General features: G+C 38.8%; 1 protein-coding gene across 1 annotated transcript in view; it reads left to right on the forward strand.

Annotated features, from left to right (window-relative positions):
- Nucleotides 1–22,256, forward strand: part of herc2 (HECT and RLD domain containing E3 ubiquitin protein ligase 2) — a 49,735-nt gene extending 27,479 nt beyond the window's left edge. The window contains 51 exon segments of the mRNA XM_042758510.1: nucleotides 92–238; nucleotides 655–797; nucleotides 951–1,215; nucleotides 1,514–1,656; nucleotides 1,767–1,865; nucleotides 1,948–2,116; nucleotides 2,220–2,345; nucleotides 2,582–2,690; nucleotides 2,778–2,917; nucleotides 3,000–3,190; nucleotides 3,785–3,890; nucleotides 3,971–4,062; nucleotides 4,155–4,212; nucleotides 4,215–4,329; nucleotides 4,417–4,528; nucleotides 4,677–4,758; nucleotides 5,128–5,271; nucleotides 5,352–5,442; nucleotides 5,538–5,715; nucleotides 6,115–6,196; nucleotides 6,652–6,823; nucleotides 6,952–7,096; nucleotides 7,287–7,512; nucleotides 7,593–7,764; nucleotides 7,887–8,073; nucleotides 8,305–8,448; nucleotides 9,049–9,240; nucleotides 9,352–9,505; nucleotides 10,173–10,280; nucleotides 10,385–10,516; nucleotides 10,592–10,750; nucleotides 11,800–11,918; nucleotides 12,003–12,128; nucleotides 12,223–12,378; nucleotides 12,469–12,584; nucleotides 12,760–12,958; nucleotides 13,192–13,406; nucleotides 13,742–13,919; nucleotides 14,863–15,024; nucleotides 15,121–15,212; nucleotides 15,300–15,439; nucleotides 15,576–15,763; nucleotides 16,765–16,962; nucleotides 17,053–17,136; nucleotides 17,904–18,045; nucleotides 18,136–18,330; nucleotides 18,451–18,563; nucleotides 19,977–20,167; nucleotides 20,269–20,374; nucleotides 20,465–20,677; nucleotides 21,243–22,256. Of these exon segments, the coding sequence (XP_042614444.1) occupies nucleotides 92–238; nucleotides 655–797; nucleotides 951–1,215; nucleotides 1,514–1,656; nucleotides 1,767–1,865; nucleotides 1,948–2,116; nucleotides 2,220–2,345; nucleotides 2,582–2,690; nucleotides 2,778–2,917; nucleotides 3,000–3,190; nucleotides 3,785–3,890; nucleotides 3,971–4,062; nucleotides 4,155–4,212; nucleotides 4,215–4,329; nucleotides 4,417–4,528; nucleotides 4,677–4,758; nucleotides 5,128–5,271; nucleotides 5,352–5,442; nucleotides 5,538–5,715; nucleotides 6,115–6,196; nucleotides 6,652–6,823; nucleotides 6,952–7,096; nucleotides 7,287–7,512; nucleotides 7,593–7,764; nucleotides 7,887–8,073; nucleotides 8,305–8,448; nucleotides 9,049–9,240; nucleotides 9,352–9,505; nucleotides 10,173–10,280; nucleotides 10,385–10,516; nucleotides 10,592–10,750; nucleotides 11,800–11,918; nucleotides 12,003–12,128; nucleotides 12,223–12,378; nucleotides 12,469–12,584; nucleotides 12,760–12,958; nucleotides 13,192–13,406; nucleotides 13,742–13,919; nucleotides 14,863–15,024; nucleotides 15,121–15,212; nucleotides 15,300–15,439; nucleotides 15,576–15,763; nucleotides 16,765–16,962; nucleotides 17,053–17,136; nucleotides 17,904–18,045; nucleotides 18,136–18,330; nucleotides 18,451–18,563; nucleotides 19,977–20,167; nucleotides 20,269–20,374; nucleotides 20,465–20,677; nucleotides 21,243–21,515 (7,589 nt within the window). The 3' untranslated portion in view covers nucleotides 21,516–22,256.
- Nucleotides 22,257–22,638: the final 382 nt, after the last annotated feature.

Genomic DNA, 22,638 nt, shown 5'->3' on the forward strand with positions numbered 1-22,638 from the left:
CATGCAGCTTTCCATGCAGAAACATCTATTCCACACAAACTAATCTGTGTATGATAATAAATATTCTGGTTTATGTGTTTTGTCATTGCAGCTGATCAGGTGGATGTGCATTTGTTGCGGTGTCAGCAGCTCAGACTGTACATCTTGAAGGCAGCGCGTGCTCTGCTCTCCCACCAGGACAAACTCCGACAGATCCTTTCTCAGTCAGCTGTCATAGATATCAGCCCCAATCCTACAGGTAAGACCAGAATGTCTCCCTTCATCTCACTTCTAGTTTCAAACCACATGCATTTTCCGATGCCCTGTTTCACTCATTTGTTATCGTCTCCCTCTCTGTGCAATTGTTTCAATTCTTTGGTGTCATAAGTGATCCAATTTTCTCACAGCTTACACACCAACCAAAAAATGCAGGAGTGATTATATCTGTTCACTATTTATAATGTACTGGGAATAACTTAATCCTGTTCAGCTGTTTCACATCACTACCCTCTGGTGGTCATGTGTAGATTTTGTTTTGTTTTTTGGTAACTGATTTTAAATAATGTGTCTTTTCTCTATGTTCCACATCTGTCTCACAATAACAACAGTGTATTTTCTGTGGAAATGACAGTATGGTAATGTGCTTCTGTAAGGATTTTGTGTGTTTGTGTTCAGAGGATCACTGTGCGTCATCTCCTGATGTTGGAGATTTGTCACCTGAGGGTCCTCAACCTCCCCTCATCCTCCTCCAGCAGCTGCTGTCAGCATCCACTCAACCATCCCCCATCAAAGCCATATTCCACCGCCAGGAGTTGGAGGTCATTTTAAAACAAATATTATTTGTCTGTGGTAACCAACATTATGCCTCAGATGCTATTGAACTTGCGTTGTATGTGATTGTGAGCTCACCCAGTTCTTCCATTTTTTTTCTCCCTAAATTTCAAATGACTTTTGTGCCTATATGTTTTCAGGCAGCAGCTCTGGCAGTGTGTCAGTATCTGGCAGTTGAATCCACACACCCATCCTCCCCCTTGTTTGAGGACAGCAGCTCCAGCGAGTCCACCACACCAGTCACTGTGCAGCATATGCGGCCACCCAAGCAGAAGAAACACAAGACTTCACCTGTGCCACCTGCACCCATCGTCCTGCAGCTGATGGAGATGGGCTTTCAAAGGAAAAACATTGAATTTGCCCTTAAATCACTGGCTGGAACCACAGGCACTTCTGGAGTGCCAGGTAATGCACCGCTAACTCAGGTTTTTGAAATGTTAAATTGAATTCGGTGTCTGTACTACATGCTCGGGTGCTCAAAGTTCCTGCCCTTAGAAGAAAATGCCATTGCTTACATGGTATCTTGGGAAAACCATGATTATTTGGGTACTATGATGTAAGTTATACCTTTGTTTTTTAAGTACCTTGAAGGAAGTACCATGTAATTGTGCATTAACATATTGTCATCATAAAGTATCTGTGTCACGCTACCGCCACAGTATTTTTTTGCTAGCAACTTATTTCGTGATTGCTTGGGTTTCAGGTGTAGAGGCATTAGTGGGCTGGTTGTTGGACCATCCAGATGTTCATATTACAGATCTGTCAGATGCTGATACTGTATCAGATGAATACTCTGATGAAGAGGTGCTGGAAGAGCTAGAGGAGCCTGAACCAGCCATCCCTCTGGTGTGTATAATTACACGTTCACAAAATGATCCGTCATGCACCAGACATGAGGTGCAGATTCACTTATAGTCATTAAATGCATAACAAATGCTCTTTCCCTTGCATGTCAGCCTCCTGGGGTTGTGGTGACAGAGAGTCAGACGTTTAAAAAGAGGTCAGATTTTCAGAGCAATGATGATTACGCTGTATATGTGAGAGAGAACATTCAGGTGAGGAGCTGTGCTTGTTAATTTACTGGTTTTGGGTGGTAAATGACAAGGTGAGCTGATCAGAGGCCTGTATGTGTTGCAGGTGGGCATGATGGTACGGTGCTGCAGGACGTATGAGGAAGTATATGAGGGAGATGTGGGGAAAGTGATCAAGCTGGACAGAGATGGCCTGCATGATCTGAATGTGCAGTGTGATTGGCAGCAAAAAGGAGGAACGTACTGGGTCCGTTACATCCACACTGAGCTGCTGGGTAAATCCTCTTTATGTTCTGCTCTTAAACACTTTATATGCACTGAAGACTTGTTTGTTTTAAATTAATAAAAGTAACTATAGTAAATGTATCTTTTTTCCAGGGTTTCCTCCCCAGAGTTCTCCATCTCATATAAAGATTGGTGATAAAGTGCGAGTGAAGCCTTCGGTCACAACACCAAAGTACAAGTGGGGATCTGTCACGCACAGGAGCGTGGGAGTTGTCAAAGGTAACACGATTATGTTTAAACAGTTTTTCTTTCACAGGTTTAAACAAATTGTTCTTAAACTAACTGCTAAAACCTGTATGTTTTTCGATTTTGGTTGAACTATCCATTTTTGTATTTACAGTAGCTAATTGTTTTGCTATGTGTATCAAACATGTAGGCTTTCTCTTGAAGTATTAATGAGAACTGTTGTAGTTGGGTTTCATCATTCTGTGTAAACATGTAACATTTGTGTCCAGCATTCAGTGCAAATGGGAAAGATGTGATAGTGGACTTTCCCCAGCAGTCACACTGGACTGGGCTGCTGTCAGAGATGGAACTCGTTCCTAGCATACATCCTGGTGTCAGGTACACATCTAGACAACAAATAAATAATTAAACACATAAATCAACTAACTAATAATAATTTTCCTCCTGTTCCTACATTTTCCTTAGGTGTGACGGATGTCAGATGTTCCCCATAAATGGCTCTAGGTTTAAGTGTCGGAGCTGTGATGACTTTGACTTTTGTGAGAGCTGCTTCAAGACCCGTAAACACAACCCTAGACATTCATTTGGACGAATAAATGAACCAGGTCTAGGAAAATTTCATGTGTAATTCAATAGCTACTTTGTCATTTAGCATTACAACAATGTAACCTAACCATTTCCTTTTAGGTCAGTCACCCACCTTCAGTGGGCGTTCAGGAAAGCAGCTGAAGAGACATCACAGCAGTCAGCGTGGCATGCTGATAGATGAGTGGTCCAGAGTGGTGAAGAACCTCAGTGTTTCATCCTCTGTTAACCAGGCGTCTCGACTCATAGACTGTGGAGAGCAATGCTGGCAGTCCTCAGGCTCTCAGGGCAAGGTCAGTCTAATTCTAGGCATACATTACCTTTAAAAAATTTGGGGTCAGCAAGATATTTTATTTGTTTATACTTTTACTTTACTCAACTTTACTTAACTTTACTTGGGCTACTAGTTGATTAAATGTGTCATTATAATATAGTTTTTTTTTTTTTTTTTTTTTTAAATCATTCTTAAAGGATTCTGAAAAAAATGTATTACGTTTTCCACAAAAATATTAGGAAGCACATATGTTTTCAACGTTGATAGTAATAAGAAATTTTTCTTTTTCACCAAATCAGAATGATTTCTGAAGGATCATGTAACACTAAAGACTAGAGTAACAGCAGCTGAAAATTCAGCTTTGCTGTCACAGGAATACATTTTTTTTTTAAAATATCCTAAAGTGAAAAGATTTATTTAAAATTGTAATAATTTTTCACTGTATTTTACTTTTTGCTTAGTTTTTTTTTTTTTTTTTTTTTTTAAACTTAAACCGACCCCAAGTTTTCAACGGTACTGTATATTTGCTTGTTCGCATAGCAAAGATCAATTTGAAACACTTAATTGTGAGAAAAAAATCTATTCTGGGTTTTGTTTTGCTTGTTTTCAATAGCACTGGATCAGGCTGGAGCTTTTTCCAGACATGCTGGTCCACAGACTGAAAACGACTGTAGATCCAGCTGACAGCAGCTACATGCCTTCACTGGTGGTGGTATCAGGTAAAGAACATTGAAAGCTTTTAGGTCATTGATAGTGAGGCCTTTTATGGGTGACCTGATCAACTGTGTTTTATCTCCAGGTGGAAGCTCTCTCAACAATTTGATTGAGTTGAAGACCATCAACATCAATCCCACAGACACTGCTGTGGCTCTGCTCAGTGACTGCACAGAGGTTGGTTTGAATTTCCTCACAACTATTTGAGAGAATTTTCTTTTGGGCTGTTTCTTTAGGAATGTTGAGCATTCTTGTGTTTGTGTGTTCAGTATCACAGGTACATCGAGATTGCCATAAAACAGTGCCGGAGTTCAGGGATTGACTGTAAATCCACGGCTTGAGCATTGTGGGGCGTGTCCGTGCCGAGGATGAAGATCTGGCTACTGTGCCTTTCTTGGCATCTGACAATGAGGAAGAGGAGGATGAGAAGACAGCAACTGGAAGGTGTGTTTTAGTGGGTTTGGTAATGCATAAACTGAAGAAGCATTAACTGGTACATTACTTAGTTTCTCTTTCTATCTCCCTTTGCAGTCTGACTCGAAAGAGGTTGTCAGGGCTGGAGTCCGCTGCCACCATCAGAACCAAAGTCTTTGTCTGGGGTCTCAATGATAAGGACCAACTTGGAGGACTTAAGGGGTCTAAGGTCAGTAATGTGTAAAAACACATTCAGTTTTGTAATTTAAAAAATATAATTTTATTTAAAAAAAAAAAAAACTTATTTTCTGTAGAGATCTTGAATAGCATAACTTTTATGGATATTTTCATAATGTCTTGTTTTTTTTTTCTCTCAGATCAAAGTCCCTTCATTCTCAGAGACCCTGTCTGGTCTGAATGTAGTGCAGGTGGCTGGAGGCTCTAAAAGTCTTTTTGCTGGTGAGTAGTTTAAAAAAGCACATAAAAAAAAACTATAGATGGCCTTTGTGCCTTTGCAGCGCAATGCCATGAGTTACATTGATTGCACCACCAGTTAAGTGGTCTATGAAATTTAAGTTCCAACCCTTGGTGTATGATGCAAGGTGGTAAAAATCACTGTAACACATGGCCTTGTATCATTTTGCTTTTGCAAAATTGCAGCAACAGCAATATGAGACATGACACCAGTGTGTCTCTGTAGTTGGATTTTAAATATAAAATTACTGTTTTATTAGCGTTGGATGCATATTATTTTGCAATTAGATACCAGAGTATTACATTATACTCATTTAACTAAATTAATGATTGATTTTTTTTTTGTCTTTACAGTAACGGCTGAAGGCAAAGTCTATGCCTGTGGAGAGGCCACTAACGGAAGACTTGGTTTAGGACTGTCCAGTGGAACCATCCCTATACCAAGACAGATATCTGCCCTCAGCAACTATGTGGTCAAGAAAGTTGCTGTACATTCAGGTATGTGCTTTTTCCATTTCACGGTAAACATCCTTTGCTGTCAGAATGTGTTGTTTAAAGTGTATAAACTTTGTGTTCAGGTGGGAGGCATGCCATGGCATTGACTGTGGATGGAAAAGTATTCTCTTGGGGTGAAGGAGATGATGGCAAGCTTGGGCATTTCAGTCGAATGTAGGTTATTTATACCTCTTCCAATCGGAATGTAGAATGTGTGGAAGGTTTCTAGGGGGATCTGATGAGAATTTTCTTTTTTTTTTTCTTCCCAGGAACTGTGATAAGCCACGGCTAATTGAGGCATTGAAAACCAAGCGCATACGAGATATTGCCTGCGGCAGCTCTCACAGTGCCGCCATCACCTCCAGTGGTGAACTGTACAGCTGGGGTCTGGGTGAATATGGCCGGCTGGGCCACGGGGACAACACCACTCAGCTCAGACCCAAACTGGTATTTGTTTTACGTACATCAGTAAACTCAGACCTCTCTGTTTTGAACTGCAGGGTTTACCATATTTTTACCATATTTGCAGAGGAATCCCTATACGTGGTGGAGGTGATGTGCAATGCACAATGGAAAGATCTTATATCATATACGATTTTTAATATGTAATTGAAAATGAATTGTGACAGAATCTTTGAAGATTTAAGTCATGCCCAATTTATGTAGATAGTAGCAGCGCTTGTATGCCCATTTCTACATAGAAGATATGTCAAGTAACAAGATGACTGGAAACTGGACTGAGTTGATTTAAAAAGACTTTTAGTCTCATTGTGCAGTTTAAAATCACTGGATGCTGTGTGTATCCTTCGTGGCACTAGATCAAACTTGTCTGTGTCTGGTTTGCAGGTCAAGGTGCTTTTAGGCCATCGTGTTGTCCAGGTGGCTTGCGGAAGTCGAGATGCCCAGACCCTTGCCCTCACAGATGAAGGTATAAACCGGCTTTTTGTTTTGTGGATTTAATGTGAGGTTCATTTGTTTTGTGTGTTGTGTTTTTTGTTTCTTTTGGTTTTTGTTTGGTTTTTGTTTAGTTTCAGTGTTTCCATTTATTTTTGTTTAAATCTGTCTGGTTTTGTTTGGTTTAGTTTCTTTTTGTTTGCCTTAGTTTTGTTTAGTTTCGTTTAGGTTTCGTTTGGGTTTGTCTAGTTTAGTTTAGCTTAATTTGGTTTCTTTTGGTTTGCCTCTGTTTAGTAGCGTTTAGTTTGGCTTTGTTCTCATTTAGTTTCATTTAGCTTTGTTTGGTTTAGTTTAATTCGCCTTGGTTTTGTTTGGTTTCGTTTAGTTTTGTTTGATTTCGCTTAGCTTCATTTGGTTTTAGTTTTGTTTCTTTAGTTCTGTTTTTTGTTGTTGCAGACATTTGAATTCATGTTTGTGTATGTTCTTTAGGACTGGTGTTCTCATGGGGAGATGGAGACTTTGGGAAGCTGGGCCGTGGCGGAAGTGAAGGCTGTAACATTCCTCAAAACATAGAGCGTCTAAATGGGCAGGGGGTGTGTCAGATCGAATGTGGAGCTCAATTTTCCCTTGCCCTCACCAAATCTGGAGTTGTCTGGACATGGTAAGAATATCATAAGATATATATATATATATATATTAGATGCATTATAGTACAATTCATGACTGAGTCTCAAAAATTGCTTTTTTGCTCAGTGAAGCTTTTTTACATGCTGCTGTTGCATTGTGCAGGGGTAAGGGGGATTACTTCCGACTGGGTCACGGCACAGATGTTCACGTGCGCAAACCCCAGATGGTTGAAGGACTGAGGGGAAAGAAGATTGTTCACGTGGCTGTAGGGGCCCTGCACTGCCTGGCTGTCACAGAGACTGGACAGGTGCGCTGCAGGCTTGGTTTTTTACATTTAGCTGCTTGGTGGTGTAGAGGAGTAGCACAAGAGCTTCCTCCTACTTTTTTTATTTTGGCACATTTAACAACTCATGCTGCATGGTAAAGAAGACTCACCTTTTGCTGATGAACAGTTGTTCACTTTAGTGCTTGTGTAAGATGAAGTGTTTTTTGGGTAGGTGTACGCATGGGGGGATAATGACCATGGGCAGCAGGGGAACGGCACAACCACAGTCAACAGGAAGCCTACGCTGGTGCAGGGTCTAGAAGGGCAGAAAATTACCCGTGTGGCCTGCGGCTCCTCTCACAGCGTGGCCTGGACCACTGTAGATGTCACCACACCTTCCGTCCATGAGCCTGTCCTCTTCCAGACTGCTAGAGACTCTCTGGGAGCCTCTTACCTTGGTAATTTTCACCCAATCTACATTGCTTTTCTGTTGTTGTGTGCCTTTTGCTTAAAGTTTTGTGGATGTTTTTTTTTATAGGTGTGCCATCAGACAGTGATCCATCTTTACTGAGTAATAAGCTAAATGGTGTGAACAATGTAAAGCCCAACAGGCCATCTCTGGCAAAGATTCTGCTCTCTCTGGACGGTAATCTGGCCAAACAGCAGGCCTTGTCCCATGTACTCTCTGCCCTGCAGATCATGTATGCCAGGTACAACCTTAATGCATATATTTAGGGCATTAGAACTACTCTGCATTCCAGATTGCTTGTTTTCTGCTCCATAAAATAAAATAAAAGCTCTGGCATCACTTAATTGCTCTTTTGTCACACAGGGATGCAGTGGTGGGAGCATTGATGCCTGCCTTTATGGTGCCTCTGGAGTGTCCCTCCAGCTCTCCGGTGCCCCCTTCGGATTGTTCATCAGCCTCCAGCCCCTCTGAGGCTGAGGGTCCAGCCCTGCCTTCAGAAACAGAGGAAAGGGTCAGTCCGCACCCCTGGATGGACAGCAAACGAGGAGAGGTGAGTCGTGCTGCCTGTGCATGACAGTGTCATTCACAATTGCTGTACTTCTTTTTTTTTTTTTTTTTTTTTTTTTTTTTTTTTTTATTCAGTAGTCAATATTCTGTAACATTCAACTTTTTTTTTCTTTCTTTATTTTTTCTTTTAATACACAATCATCAAATGCCCAAAACAACAGTATATGCTGTGCATTTACATGCTCATTCTGTCATATGGTATTGTGCTGTCTAGGTGACCACGTCTGAGGATGCCACTACCCCTTCATCAGCGGTGACCCCTTCCGCTGCCTCTGCTTCATCTCGCCCCTTTATCCCAGTCACAGATGACCCTGGTGCTGCCACCATCATTGCTGAGACCATGACCAAAACCAAAGAGGTGAGTCTCACATGCTTGCATGCAGTGGTTTTATAAAGTCAAACATTTATTTATTCATTTATTTATTTTTCAATTTATTTGTGTATTTGTCAATGTATTTATTTGTCCATTTATTTTAATTATTTGTCAATTTATTGCATTTTTTTTTTTTATGGTAGCATCAGCTTGCTATTTTAAAACATAATTTCTTGAACTGCTATAACGAATTGTATGTTATGGATGCATGTCACAATTTATGATGGTGTGTTTCTTGTTTTGTTTACCAGAAGGGATTTATTGTTTCATTGTTTGACCAAGCTAGTGTTCATATATTTATTTAAAATTTTTTGATTAGGGGACACTGTGTTAATTTAAATGTATGACTCTTTGACTGCATTATAAAGGAAATATAACAGGATGGCCCAAGTGAATTCTAGCCTGCCGGTCATAGAAATGTTCCTGTTAATCATTCTTTGTAGATGTTTGTTCCTGTCATTAAAATGAAATACGTGCATTTTAAGTCTGTTTAAAAAGGATTACATTTGTATGTTGACTTTGCTTCAATCCCTTGTATAAACTAAAGTGATATTTACAGTGGCCTGGTTTGATTTATTGGAACAGGACTCTGAGAGCCAGAGTAAAGCAGTGGGCCCAGAGCCACAATATCTGGATGAGTTCACCAGTCTGCTGGTTCCTGATGACACACGTGTGTTAGTAGACCTGTTAAAACTGGCCGTGTCTCTGCGCTCAGGCGATAAAGGCAAGGAGGTGCTGTCTGCTGTGCTGTCTGGCTTAGGTTCAGCCTTCCCACAGGTAAAAACCAACCTCTTTAGTAACTCACTACATGGTTTTCTAACTAAAATAGTGTTATTTAATTATTGAAATTTTGTGTACTCCTATCTAAATGTGTTTGTTGGCACACAGGTGGCAGATATGCTGCTGGAGTTATGTGTGACTGAGTTAGAGGACGTGGCCACTGATTCTCAAAGCGGACGGCTGTCATCGCAGCCTGTGGTGGTGGAGAGCAGTCATCCATACACTGACGACACTTCCACTAGCGGAACTGTGAAAATACCAGGTCACCTTGTGTTTTTCTGTTTATTCAGCATCTTGGCAGCCATCACAACCTCATTAATGGTGCTTGCCAAAGCATTATTATTTTTATTTGAACAAATCCCTAAATCTTACTATTAAACTTTGGCACAGTTAGACAAAGTTTGCACAAACCACTCAACCATAAAAATCTAGTTTTTTATTGTTGATGGAAATTAACCGACACTCACCAGTGCTGCTTATATTTGACCAAATATTCAGAAAAAAACTGTGATTATTGTGAAATAATATAACAATTTGCAGTAACTGTTTTTTTTAAATGTATTTTAAAATGTACTTTATTCGTGTGATTTTAGCTGCCATTATTCTAGTCTTCAGTGTCACATGATCCGTCATCTCCTGCTTCATGCATAATTTTTATCAATGTTGAAAACAATAGTGCTACTGAAACTTACACATTTTTTTGATGAATAGAAAATTAAAAAAAAACAGCATTTATTTGAAATGGGGATTTTTCTAACATTATACTGTAAATGTTTTTTTTTTCACTTCAATTAAACATGCTTATTGAAGAAAAGTATTCATTTCTTTCAGAAAAAAATTTTTGGACTGTAGTGTAGATGCTTTATGAAACTCTAAGAATTAGGAGATTTGAAGACATGAAAATTTGATCTTGTGTGTGGTTATTTTAGGTGCTGAAGGATTGAGGGTGGAATTTGATCGCCAGTGTTCAACAGAAAGGAGACACGACCCTCTTACCATCATGGACGGAGCCAATAGGATTGTGTCTGTTCGATCAGGTCACATTCTTTATTCTTTTTGCTTTAACACTAGTAAAAAAAAAAAAAAAAAAAGGTAGTTTGATAACTGGCCACATAACCAATACCCATTTCCACCCCTTTAGGTCGGGAGTGGTCTGATTGGTCCAGTGAATTGAGGATTCCGGGAGATGAGCTCAAATGGAAGTTCACCAGTGATGGCTCTGTTAACGGCTGGGGCTGGCGCTTTACTGTCTATCCCATCATGCCTGCTGCTGGTACATCAGTTTAATATGATATCACTTCATTGTTCATACTTCTTATGCTTGACCTTTTATTGAATTTACCTGCAGGTCCTAAAGACCTCCTGTCAGACCGTTGCATTTTGTCCTGCCCTTCGATGGATTTAGTAACATGTCTGCTGGACTTTCGCCTGAACTTTGCTTCAAACCGTAGCATTGTTCCAAGGTTGGCAGCTTCACTTGCTGCTTGTGCCCAGCTCAGTGCCTTGGGTAAGAGAGGAGCCTTTGAAAAAATTATTCTATTCTATTCTATTCTATTCTATTCTATTCTTATTAGGGCTGACTTTGACTAAAGATTTTTCTGATTGATAAATAGTTGTTAATTTAAAGTGATTATTATTCAACTAATCGCACGTTTATATTAATAAACCATATAATTCATAATAATGAGCCTTTAATTGCCAGTATCTTATCAACATTATGCTTGCGCTCAAGTTCAAAGAGACCTAAATGGCAGAAAGCGAACCCTGTTTTCTTTCATCATTTTACAAAAGCACAACGTTTTGTTTTTAATGTTGAGTGCTCTCAAATGAAAGGAGACCTTTTACAGATTCAAAATGTGTTACTCTTAACTGTGAGTATTTTAAGTTAAAAGCAAATGATTGCACCGAGTGAGTGTGCTACTATTCATCTTCCACACAAACACTTGAATAGCGCATATTTTTCTAGTTTAACGTTCAAGCGAGCAGCCATGTAATTATGCTACTACTTGCATGTTTCAGATGATAAGCCAGTTTTGAGGTCCCAAATGAAATGACCGTGTGGATGTCCTGACCGCTGTACTGTAATAACCACATAGACCTGCTATTAATAATCTGTCTATCACGGGCTACGTGACTTTTCCACCTCCCTATGGAAATTATAATTGTTTTTTTTTTTTGTCCTTGCGACTGAGTGATTACAAAAAAATTTTTTGATCGACCAAGCCTCTTCTCGTCGACTAATGGTTGGTCGACAATTAGGGGGCAGCCCTAATTATTATATATTATATTAATATATAATATTTCTAATAATTTATTATTTTTATATTTATAATTACTACAATTATGTTTTAGAATTATTGTAATTTCTACTAGTCCATGTTTTGGAACTATTGTAGATCTTGTGAAATATTTAGATGTCTGTTTGTGTCTTGGGCTCTTAGTGAAAAAGATTATTTAATACTTGAAATCTTGAAATCTCAGATATAATCTTGAAATCTTAAATTTAAGGTTTTAGAATCAATATTCTACTGTCTTTGTCTCTATGTGCTTGTTCAGCGGCTGGTCATCGAATGTGGGCCCTGCAGAGGCTACGAAAGCTCCTAACCACTGAATATGGCCAATCCATAAACATCAACCGCCTCTTAGGAGACAGTGAAGGAGAGGCTCGCTCTATGGTTAGACAGTGTTCTATATGATTAAATAAATAAGTGAATAAATAAATGTAATAATTGACATAACATGTATTGAATGTTGTGTAGAGTTTTACAGGAAGTGCACTAGCCGCTCTGGTGAAAGGACTTCCCGAGGCTTTACAGAGACAGTATGAGTATGAGGAACCTATAGTCAGAGGTGGCAAACAGCTGCTCCACAGTCCTTTCTTCAAGGTATGTTTTTTGTCTCCCTAACAGATGGACATGTTAAGATTGCAGTACAAGTTTTCCTAAAACAATATATATATTTTTTACTTGTCCTATATAGGTGTTGGTGGCACTTGCATGTGACCTGGAGTTGGACACTCTTCCATGCTGTGCTGAGACACACAAGTGGGCTTGGTTCCGCCGCTATTGTACCGCCTCAAGAGTGTTAGTGGCTCTAGACAAGAGGACGCCTTTGCCCCGTCCTTTCCTGGATGAGGTAGGGATTTCTAATATTGGTTTGAAATGGCTTACTTTACAGAGAACTGTTGTGGTTATGTTCTATAAATGTTTTGCATTTTTCCACCAGGTGGCAAAGAAAATCCGTGAGCTCATGGCAGACTATGAGAACATGAACACACTCCATGAGAGTCACGACCTGTTTAAGAGGGAGCAGGATGAGCAGTTAGTTCTGTGGATGAACAGGTAAATCAACTTCACAAATCCGAGACCGCTGTTGCTTTTTAGTGAAACAAAAGCAAAAATGACTTGGTGACCCTTTAAGCAATTTTAAATGGGTGGGACTCTATTGTAATAATTTTTTAAGTCATTTTTTTAATTTTATTTCACAATTTCTTTTTTTTTTTTTGTGGTTCACTAGACGACCAGATGATTGGACACTCTCAGCCGGTGGCAGTGGGACCATCTACGGCTGGGGACACAACCACCGGGGTCAGTTAGGTGGTATTGAAGGAGCAAAAGTCAAGGTTCCAACACCAACAGAAGCTCTAGCCACACTGCGACCTGTTCAGCTGATCGGTGGAGAGCAGACCCTGTTTGCTGTAACTGCTGATGGGAAAGTAAGGCCTAATTTGATTTTTACAATTAAAAAATGTGTAGTTCCAAGCCAGCAAAGGTTTTTTTTTTTTTTTTTGAGTTCTTCAATACAAATGTCATTTGTATTTTTTAGTGCTCCCTTTTTTTTTTTTATTATTAAATACAGACCAGTGTTGTATATTCAGCAGTTGCTCTAATGTCTAGTCATTTTGTCTGCCGAATAATGTCCTTCGTAACTTGTCTGGGCTGTTCTTAGCTGTATGCTACAGGATATGGTGCCGGCGGTCGACTGGGAATAGGAGGCACAGAGTCCGTCTCCACTCCGACCCTGCTGGAGTCGATCCAGCATGTTTTCATCCGGAAGGTGGCTGTGAACTCTGGCGGGAAGCACTGCTTGGCTCTCTCCTCTGAAGGAGAACTGTACTCATGGGGAGAGGCTGAAGATGGAAAACTGGGACATGGAAACAGAAGGTCAGCCCCATGCTGTGGTTACTACAGTTGTCGTTTCACATGGGCATCTTTTGTTCATCTCATGTAGTGACCTTCTACATACTTAACTTTCAGTATTTAACAGTTTCCCATTTTCACAGTGAAGACAAATGCTTACAGAAAAGCACATTTTCAGAAATTCTGAATTCTGTACTGTGGGATATGACTGTATCGTGCCACAGTACTTCATGTAGTTCCTTAAAGAAGCAAAAGTCATTACCCTCTCAAATATGTGTGCTAGACTATTACTGATTCGGTTTAGCAGCTTATACCAAGAAGTGCAGTTTGTGTGACTGGTAGTGCTGTCTTTTTCCCAGCCCATGTGACCGTCCACGCGTGATTGAGTCTCTCAGAGGGGTGGAAGTGGTGGACATTGCAGCCGGTGGGGCCCATAGTGCCTGCATCACAGCCAGCGGAGAGCTCTACACATGGGGCAAAGGTCGTTATGGTCGCCTGGGTCATGGAGACAGTGAGGACCAGCTTAAACCAAAACTGGTGCGTTCATTGCGAGTTATGCATATTTGTCTGCCACAGAAACAAAAAAGATAACACAAAAATAACACAAATTGACATAACTTTTTTTTTTTTTTTTTTTTTTTTTTTACAAAACTATGATACGTGACGGTATTTAATGAAATGTGCATAGGGCTGCACGATTAATCGCATGCATTTGTCATGCGTGTCTCATCAGTAAAGCTGGTTCCGTGATTAGCGGTAAATATCCGTCACCTGTTTTCAAATGCACCGGGAGTTCATACACAGAGCCGTAGTTCACTGACAAGCTACGCAATATCGTGTTCATAATCGAATGCGATTAATCTCAATTATGAACAGAATATTGCGTAGCTTGTCAGTGAAACTACGGCTCTGTGTATTAACTGCCGCTCCCGTTTGAAAACAGGTGACAGACATTTACCGCTAATCACGGAACCGGCTTTACTGATGAGACACGCATGACAAATGCATGCGATTAATCGTGCAGCCCTAAATGTGCATTACTAAATATTGTTAGACTTTTGTAATATAATAATTATATTATATCATAAATAATTGTATATTATACTTGTATAATATTTTATTCTCTGCTCTAAAACGGTGAATCAGAAATTGTTGTGTATCTAATCTCTATAATTAAGAAAATATATTTTTAATAAGCAACTGGAAAAATTATGGAAATTCATTGAAGATAGTGTGGGAACATCATCATATAATAACATTATATTTTAATTATTGTAATATAATAAATAATTATTTTTATTAGTATTAGAATTAACAACTGCAAACTAACCAAACAAACTTATTCTCTGAAATTAGTGAGTGGTAGTTGAATTTTTTGGAACTAGATTATTTTGGAAACTGCTGCTAAATTTGGTTTAGTTAGTAGCATCTCGACTCCCTAAGACTGTATATTCTGTAAAATGCTTGTGCATGTTTATAGGTGGAGGCTCTGCAGGGTCACCGGGTGATAGACGTTGCATGTGGCAGTGGGGACGCCCAGACCCTGTGTCTGACTGATGACGACATGGTCTGGTCATGGGGGGATGGAGACTATGGCAAGCTGGGCCGAGGAGGTAGTGATGGATGTAAAGTGCCTATGAAGGTGAGACTGCTGGTGTAGTTACTCAAGCATCAAAGGCTTTCTGGTTAGTTATTCCAGTATGAATATTCACATCTCATTCTCTGTTTCTCTGCTCAGATTGACTCATTAACTGGATTGGGTGTTGTGAAAGTGGAATGTGGCTCTCAGTTCTCTGTGGCACTCACAAAGTCTGGAGCAGTTTACACATGGTAATAAATCTCATAATGCAGTGGTACATAGACCAAGCTTTTATTTAGAGAAAACATATGTTATTTCCATCTTTATGTGTGTTTTAGGGGAAAAGGCGACTACCACAGACTGGGACACGGCTCAGATGATCATGTACGCAGACCCCGGCAGGTCCAGGGTTTGCAAGGCAAGAAGGTCGTCGCCATAGCAACTGGTTCTCTTCACTGTGTATGCTGCACAGAGGATGGTAGGTCATCTGGGTATAAAGTTGTTGTAACATGTTCATATAAAATGGATATCAGGTTTTATTTTGTCTGGCATATTCTGTATACCTGTTTGTATTTGGAGAAGTATTTGCTAAAGACATGAATTTAAACCCACAGGTGAAGTGTACACATGGGGTGACAATGATGAGGGTCAGCTCGGTGATGGGACCACAAATGCTATTCAGCGGCCCAGGCTCGTGGCGGCACTGCAGGGCAAGAAGATCAACCGTGTGGCTTGTGGCTCAGCACACACACTTGCCTGGTCCACTAGTAAACCTACCAATGCTGGAAAACTGCCTGCTCAGGTACTGTACCACACTAAATATAGCTGAATCACACAGGACTACAAAAAAAAAATCTCAAAGAACTAAATATTTTACAGTTCAACCTTTTAAATGCAGAGGTGGACGAAATACACATCAAATACTTGAGTAAAAGTACAGATATCCTAATAAAATATTACTCCAGTACAAGTATTAATTACTCCTTTTCAATTTTACCTGGGTAAAAGTACAGAAGTACTTGATTTTTAATGTACTTAAGTATTAAAAAGTACCGATTGATGAATTTTTGATGATTACTGATAATTCAAGTGTGTCTAATTTTTACATTATGTTTAGTTTTTAAATTAAACCTACCCCATTCAGATGGTAATACACAAATATGGACATAGCTACATTCAAAAATGTTATACAGTGGTCTTAAACAGCACTCTTACAGCAGCTTTAGTTTGCAAGCAATGGACACTCATGACCTAAATATGATTTTCATTTACAATAATAAATGCTAAAATGTGGCATTAGTAACTTACTTTTAATGCCATCAGTTACACTCAAGCACCGAGGATCTCCTGTTCTTTTGAGTCAGACTTGTGAATTCAGTGAATTGTTAACTTGAGACTCGCTTGGACTAGATCATTTGAATCAGTGAGTTGCTGATTTGAGAACAGCTGTAATCTGCTCAATCTAGTTCGCGAATGAATCGTTCAGTGTGATTTGCGAGACGATTCAACAGGCTCATTGAAAAGAATCAGCTCGTTCATGAATCAGACACCATTATCACGTCTCGTAGTGCGTGATGATTTCCCCAGTTCAAAATAATGAGGAACAACAAGTTTTTATGAAATGTAGCAGAGTAAAAAGTACAATATTATGATTTGGAATATAGTTAAGTAAAAGTTTCCCCCGAAAAAAATACTCCATCAAGGCACAGATACTTGAAAATTTTACTTAAGTACAGTAACTAAGTCCACCACTAATTAAATGTTTAAGTGTTTAAGTAGTCCTAATTAAATGTCTGTCTGTAGGTTCCTATGGAGTACAACCACCTGCAGGAAATCGCCATCATAGGCCTGAGGAACCGATTACTGCTGCTGCACCAGATCTCTGAGCTCTTCTGCCCCTGTATCCCAATGTTTGACCTAGAAGGACGACTGGGTGAAACTGGACGCGGCGTCTCCGTTGGCTTTGACACACTGCGTGGAATCCTTATTTCGCAGGGCAAGGCAAGAATATGTTTTTGAATAGTATTTGCATATTTTTTTAAATTACAGTTCCTGATTATATTCATTAATATTTGTTTTAAAACTCTGTAGGAGGCAGCATTTCGTAAGGTGGTTCAAGCCACTATGGTTAGAGACCGACAACATGGGCCAGTGGTGGAGCTAAACAGGATACAGGTACCCTTGTGTACACTGCACATGTGGTTTGAGACTTCCATTCGACTGTATCCCAATTTGGCATCAAATAAATCTCACTATCAGGGTTCAAAAATAATATTTTGCATGTATTTAGTTATTTTTTGCAAACATGTTCTTATGTCAGTACATTAAATTACCCATTGTTTGTAGTTATGATCCAACGTTATAAGAGAATACATTTGATTTGCTCTCAGACAGTCATTCTTTGTTATTTATTCTCTAAAGCTAATCTTTGCTTGCATTTCCCACTTGGTTTTGAGAGTTCATTAGAGTGGTAAACAGGATCCAAAATGAACAATCACTTTTAATGGGCAAAAATAGCTAGCAGGTTCTCTGTAAAATTGTCTCCCTTTTCCTAATCACCGTAATTACTGTTGCCTTCCCTGCTCCTTCCTGTCAGCATGGACACAGATGTACAGTGTGCACCATATGATTATTACCATCCATTTTATTTTAGCTATCATTTTGAGTGAGAATTAGCAGCACTAAATCTTAATATTTTGAGAGATTTGTTCATTAAGCATCATGTGTGATTTGTTTTTGAATCTGCTCAGCATGAGGTTTACCTCCAAATATGTTTGTTCATGGACCATTGGCCCTCTAATAGGGCCCTTGGAGCCTGGCAGTGATCTGGCAAGTCTCACAGCCGGAATGCATAAGACTGGAGTTTATAGATCAGAGCAGAAATGCTATATGGAGAAGCCTGTAATAATTTATCTTGATTTATCTAACATTCTCTCGATCAGGTCAAGCGTTCCCGCAGTAAAGGAGGACTGGCAGGGCCGGATGGCACCAAGTCAGTATTTGGGCAGATGTGTGCTAAGATGAGCTCTTTCAGCCCTGACAGTCTGCTGCTGCCACACCGAGTCTGGAAGGTCAAGTTTGTGGGTGAGTTTATATTTAGAGAAGGATGAAAGATGGGAAAATGGCCCTTGGATCATGTCTTTTAACATGGTTTTGGACCCTTTGTGTTTGTAGGAGAGTCAGTCGATGACTGTGGTGGTGGATACAGTGAATCTATCGCAGAAATGTGTGAGGAACTACAGAACGGTCTCACTCCTCTCCTCATCGTTACTCCTAACGGCCGAGACGAGTCAGGAGCGAACAGAGATTGCTTCCTGCTTAACCCAGCTGCCAAGTCCCCTCTACACATCAGCATGTTCCGCTTCCTAGGTACTTTCCTTTTGTGTTTCCTACATTAAAAATACTTTCAAGACTTGATGAAATAGCTATAGAATTTCCCTCCATTAGATCTATTGATATACCATGCTCTCTTCTTTTATTTGTGTATAGGAGTGCTCCTGGGCATAGCAATCCGTACAGGAAGTCCTCTAAGTCTGTACCTGGCTGAACCTGTGTGGAAACAGCTGGCAGGCATGAATCTTACCATCGCAGATCTCAGTGAGGTAGGGTCATGGGTATGAGTGAATCCAAGGTTATTATTGTCAACTAAAACTAATACAAAATTAAAACCTAAATGTTTAAAAGAAAGGTAAGAAAGGTTTAGATTAATCAGCCGAGAGTTGAAGCTTTATGGGAAGCTTTATGGTAACTTATTCCTGTTATTCCCTATAGGGTTGGGCCGATAGACTGTGTCTGTCTTCATTTCAGGCTGCAAATCAACAAAGTTTTATTATTTTAAAGGGGGGGTGAATCTTTTCTATACCCACTTATATGTATATACTATTAAATGATCGCTGAGATGTGCTGTCAGCGATATAAAGCTTGTGGGCGAGTGTGCGCACATGCACGTGTCATGTAAAAATGAATGAGTGTATGCGTCTCCTGCATTCATGCTGAGATCATGTGTTGCTGAGACGTCTGCAGTGATGGAGTTTCTCAGCGCAGGATGTCTCTTGCTCACAGAGCAGCTGTTGTTTGTTGCTTTTGCCTGGAGATATTAGAAAGGTTAAAAAGAGAGATTATAGAGCACAAGACAACAGTGAGACACTGACTGTGATGCACTCAAAAACACACACACATTCTTTTCATTCCTTTTCTATAGTCATTTGCACAGGTTTAGATTATATTCAGTCATTTTTGTTGAATGAATCTCCTCCACAAAATCTCCTACTGCTAGATCATTCTGATCATCCATCTGCAATTTGAAGATTTGCTGGTACCTGAATCTGAAAGTGGCAAACTTTTATTTAAATATTCTCAAAGCATTCAAAAGTTTGGGTCTGGTTATTTATTCATGTATTTACTTATTTATATATTTGTATGAAGTCTTGTATGCCCACCAATGCTGTTTATTTTATCAACAAGAAAAAATATTATATAAATGTATAAAAAGAAATATTGTGAAATTCTACTTCAATTTAAAATAACATTACATTAAAATGTGATTTATTTCTGATGGCCTTTAAAAAAAAAAAAAAAACGTTTTTTTAAAAAAAACTGTACTCATCATGTTTATATATATATATATATATATAGATATATATATATATATATATATATATATATAAATATATATATATATATATATATATATATATATATATACACACATATACATGCATATTCAGCTGTTTATATGTATATGTATATGCACTCATATATATATATATATATATATATATATATATATATATATATATATGTATATGTGTATATATATATATATATGTGTATATATATATATATATGTGTATATATATATATATATGTGTATATGTATATGTATATATATATATGTGTATATATATATATATATATATATATAATATATATGTATATATGTATGTATATGTATATGTGTGTTTGCTTTTCACAGCAATTTTCCATCTGACCTCACCCTTTTTTGTATGTTTTAGGTGGACAAGGACTTCATTCCTGGTCTGATGTATATCAGAGATAATGAGGCGTCTGCAGAGGAGTTTGAAGCTATGCCTCTGCCCTTCACTGTGCCCAGCGCTTGTGGGCAGGAAGTCCAGCTCAGCTCCAAACATTCCCACATCAGCCTAGAGAACCGCAGTGAATATGTGCGGCTAGCAATAAACTACAGGTGTGAACAATTTGCTGAAAAAAGTGTTTCCAGCCAATTCTGTGGAAAAAGTGTTCATGAATAAAATAAATATTTACTGGTATGTTGTTTTGTTCTTCCAGGCTCCATGAGTTTGATGAGCAGGTGTCTGCCGTAAGGGAAGGTATGGCACGTGTTGTACCAGTGCCTCTGCTCTCTCTCTTTACTGGCTATGAGCTGGAGACCATGGTGAGTGTGTCTTCAGCATTAATGCAGACTGAGCTAATATGTCATCCTGAATTCTCATTAGACTCCACATCTTTTGTTTGTGGTGTTTAGGTGTGTGGCAGTCCAGACATCCCCCTGCACCTGCTCAAATCAGTGGCCACATACAAGGGGGTGGAACCCACTGCTCCTCTCATCCAGTGGTTCTGGGAGGTGATGGAGTCTTTCTCCAACACGGAGCGCTCGCTCTTCCTCAGGTTTGTCTGGGGTCGCACGCGCCTCCCCAGGACCATTGCAGACTTCCGTGGACGAGACTTTGTTGTGCAGGTAACTTGTGGCTCTGAAAAGTGTCACTTCTTCAGTGTCCCGTGATCCTTCAGAAATCATTCTAATATGCTTATTTGTAGATCAAGAAACATTTCATATTATTAGTAATGAAATTTTTTTTTGCGGAAACTGTAAAACTGTTAACGTTCAAAATAACGGTGTTATTTTTACAAAAGTTTATTTTTATTTCTTTTGTCTTAAGTTGCCTAATTATGCTTTTTTTCTGACTTTCTCGTAATTCTCAAGAAAAAAGTCAGAATTGTACAATTTAAACTCACAATTGCAAGATATAAAGAATTATGAGATGTCAATATTACCTTTTTTATTTTTTCGTCTGTGGCGGAATTAAAAAACTAAATTGCAAGATGTAAACTCAGAATTCAGAGGGAAAATGTCAAAATGAGATGAAAACTCAAAATTCTAAGAAAAAAAGTTAGACTTTTGAGTTTTTCTCAATTTTTTTTTTTCTATGTATATACGTATTTGTATGTGTGTGTGTTAGATAAAATATAAATATAAATAAATATTAGTGCTCATTTTTAATGTTTTTGTCCTATTTGACCAGGTGCTGGATAAATACAACCCACCCGACCACTTCCTCCCAGAGTCCTACACCTGCTTCTTCCTGCTCAAGTTGCCTCGCTACTCCTGTAAGCTAGTCTTGGAGGAGAAACTAAAATACGCCATTCACTTCTGCAAGTCCATTGACACGGATGATTATGCACGGATTGCTTTGAGTGGTGAGCCAGCCGCAGATGACAGCAGCGACGACTCTGACAATGAGGATGCAGACTCCTTTGCTTCTGACTCCACGCAGGATTACCTGACAGGCCACTGAACTCTCCGTCTCACAAACATGCACATATAAGCACACACACACACACACACACACACACAGACAGACACACAGATAGTGTGGTGAGTTTTAGGAAGTCTTGACAATAAGCTGACAGAAGAAGTTTAAATGAAAACTGAACTGAAGTTGTCCGTTTTAATCTCATTTATTAATATGTGCATAGACACAAATACAACTAAATGAAGAGTAATAAGTGTATATCATTATGTGCAATTAACTTTAAAGCACTATTTAGCTGGTGAAAAGCAAGATAGAGATTTGATTTTTTTTTTTTATCTTTGTTGTGAAGAGAACCAGGAAGACAGGAGAAACTACACATTTCTTTGTTAAACATTGTGTTCATGTTTTATTACAGAGGACAGACCGCTTAGCCTAGCACTGTGGTAGACGACTCCTGACAGACTCCTGATCGAATTTGTGTTAAATAGGTAGTATTATGAACTTTAGCTTCACCTCTTTATTTGAAAACAGCAGTGTTTCTTTAAAAACCTTTTTAACTGAGCGGGATATTTTGTTTTTCTCATTTGGTCAGTGGAAGCCTGATCAGGGGTTGTTTTTAGGTTGTCGGTCACTGTATTCTCTCCTCCTCTATGTGTCTGCACTGTTCTCCTAATGGAATGTATATAATTTGATTGTGCCATGTCTTGATGAGAGGTCTCATTCCCATGTTATATATAAATGTTAAGTTCTGTTAATAAATTTAAACCAAATTTCTCTTGTAAATTGTATCATTTTCTTGATTTAAATTTTTGAATTTATATGTATATTTTCGTGTTCATAGAGAATAAATCGCTTGTTTGAATTGGGAAAAATTCAATGCAGGTTTATAAAGAAAAAAAAATACTATCTGATAGCAGTATAGTCCCCAATATATCGGTCAATATATCTGAAATGCACAGGGTTTTTTAAAATTCTTTGAAGACTGTATGTTAGCTTTTGGTGTTTTTATTCCCAAAGACAAACTTTACAGTAAATATCACATTTTAAGCAGTAGCAACATATATTATGTAGTTTTAATTATGCCTGATATGTAATATGATTATTTATTTATATATATATGTATGTGTATATATGTATGTGTGTGTATATATGTGTGTATATATAT

This window comes from Cyprinus carpio, chromosome A6 (genome assembly GCF_018340385.1).
Source record: "Cyprinus carpio isolate SPL01 chromosome A6, ASM1834038v1, whole genome shotgun sequence".
NCBI classification, from domain to species: domain Eukaryota; kingdom Metazoa; phylum Chordata; class Actinopteri; order Cypriniformes; family Cyprinidae; genus Cyprinus; species Cyprinus carpio.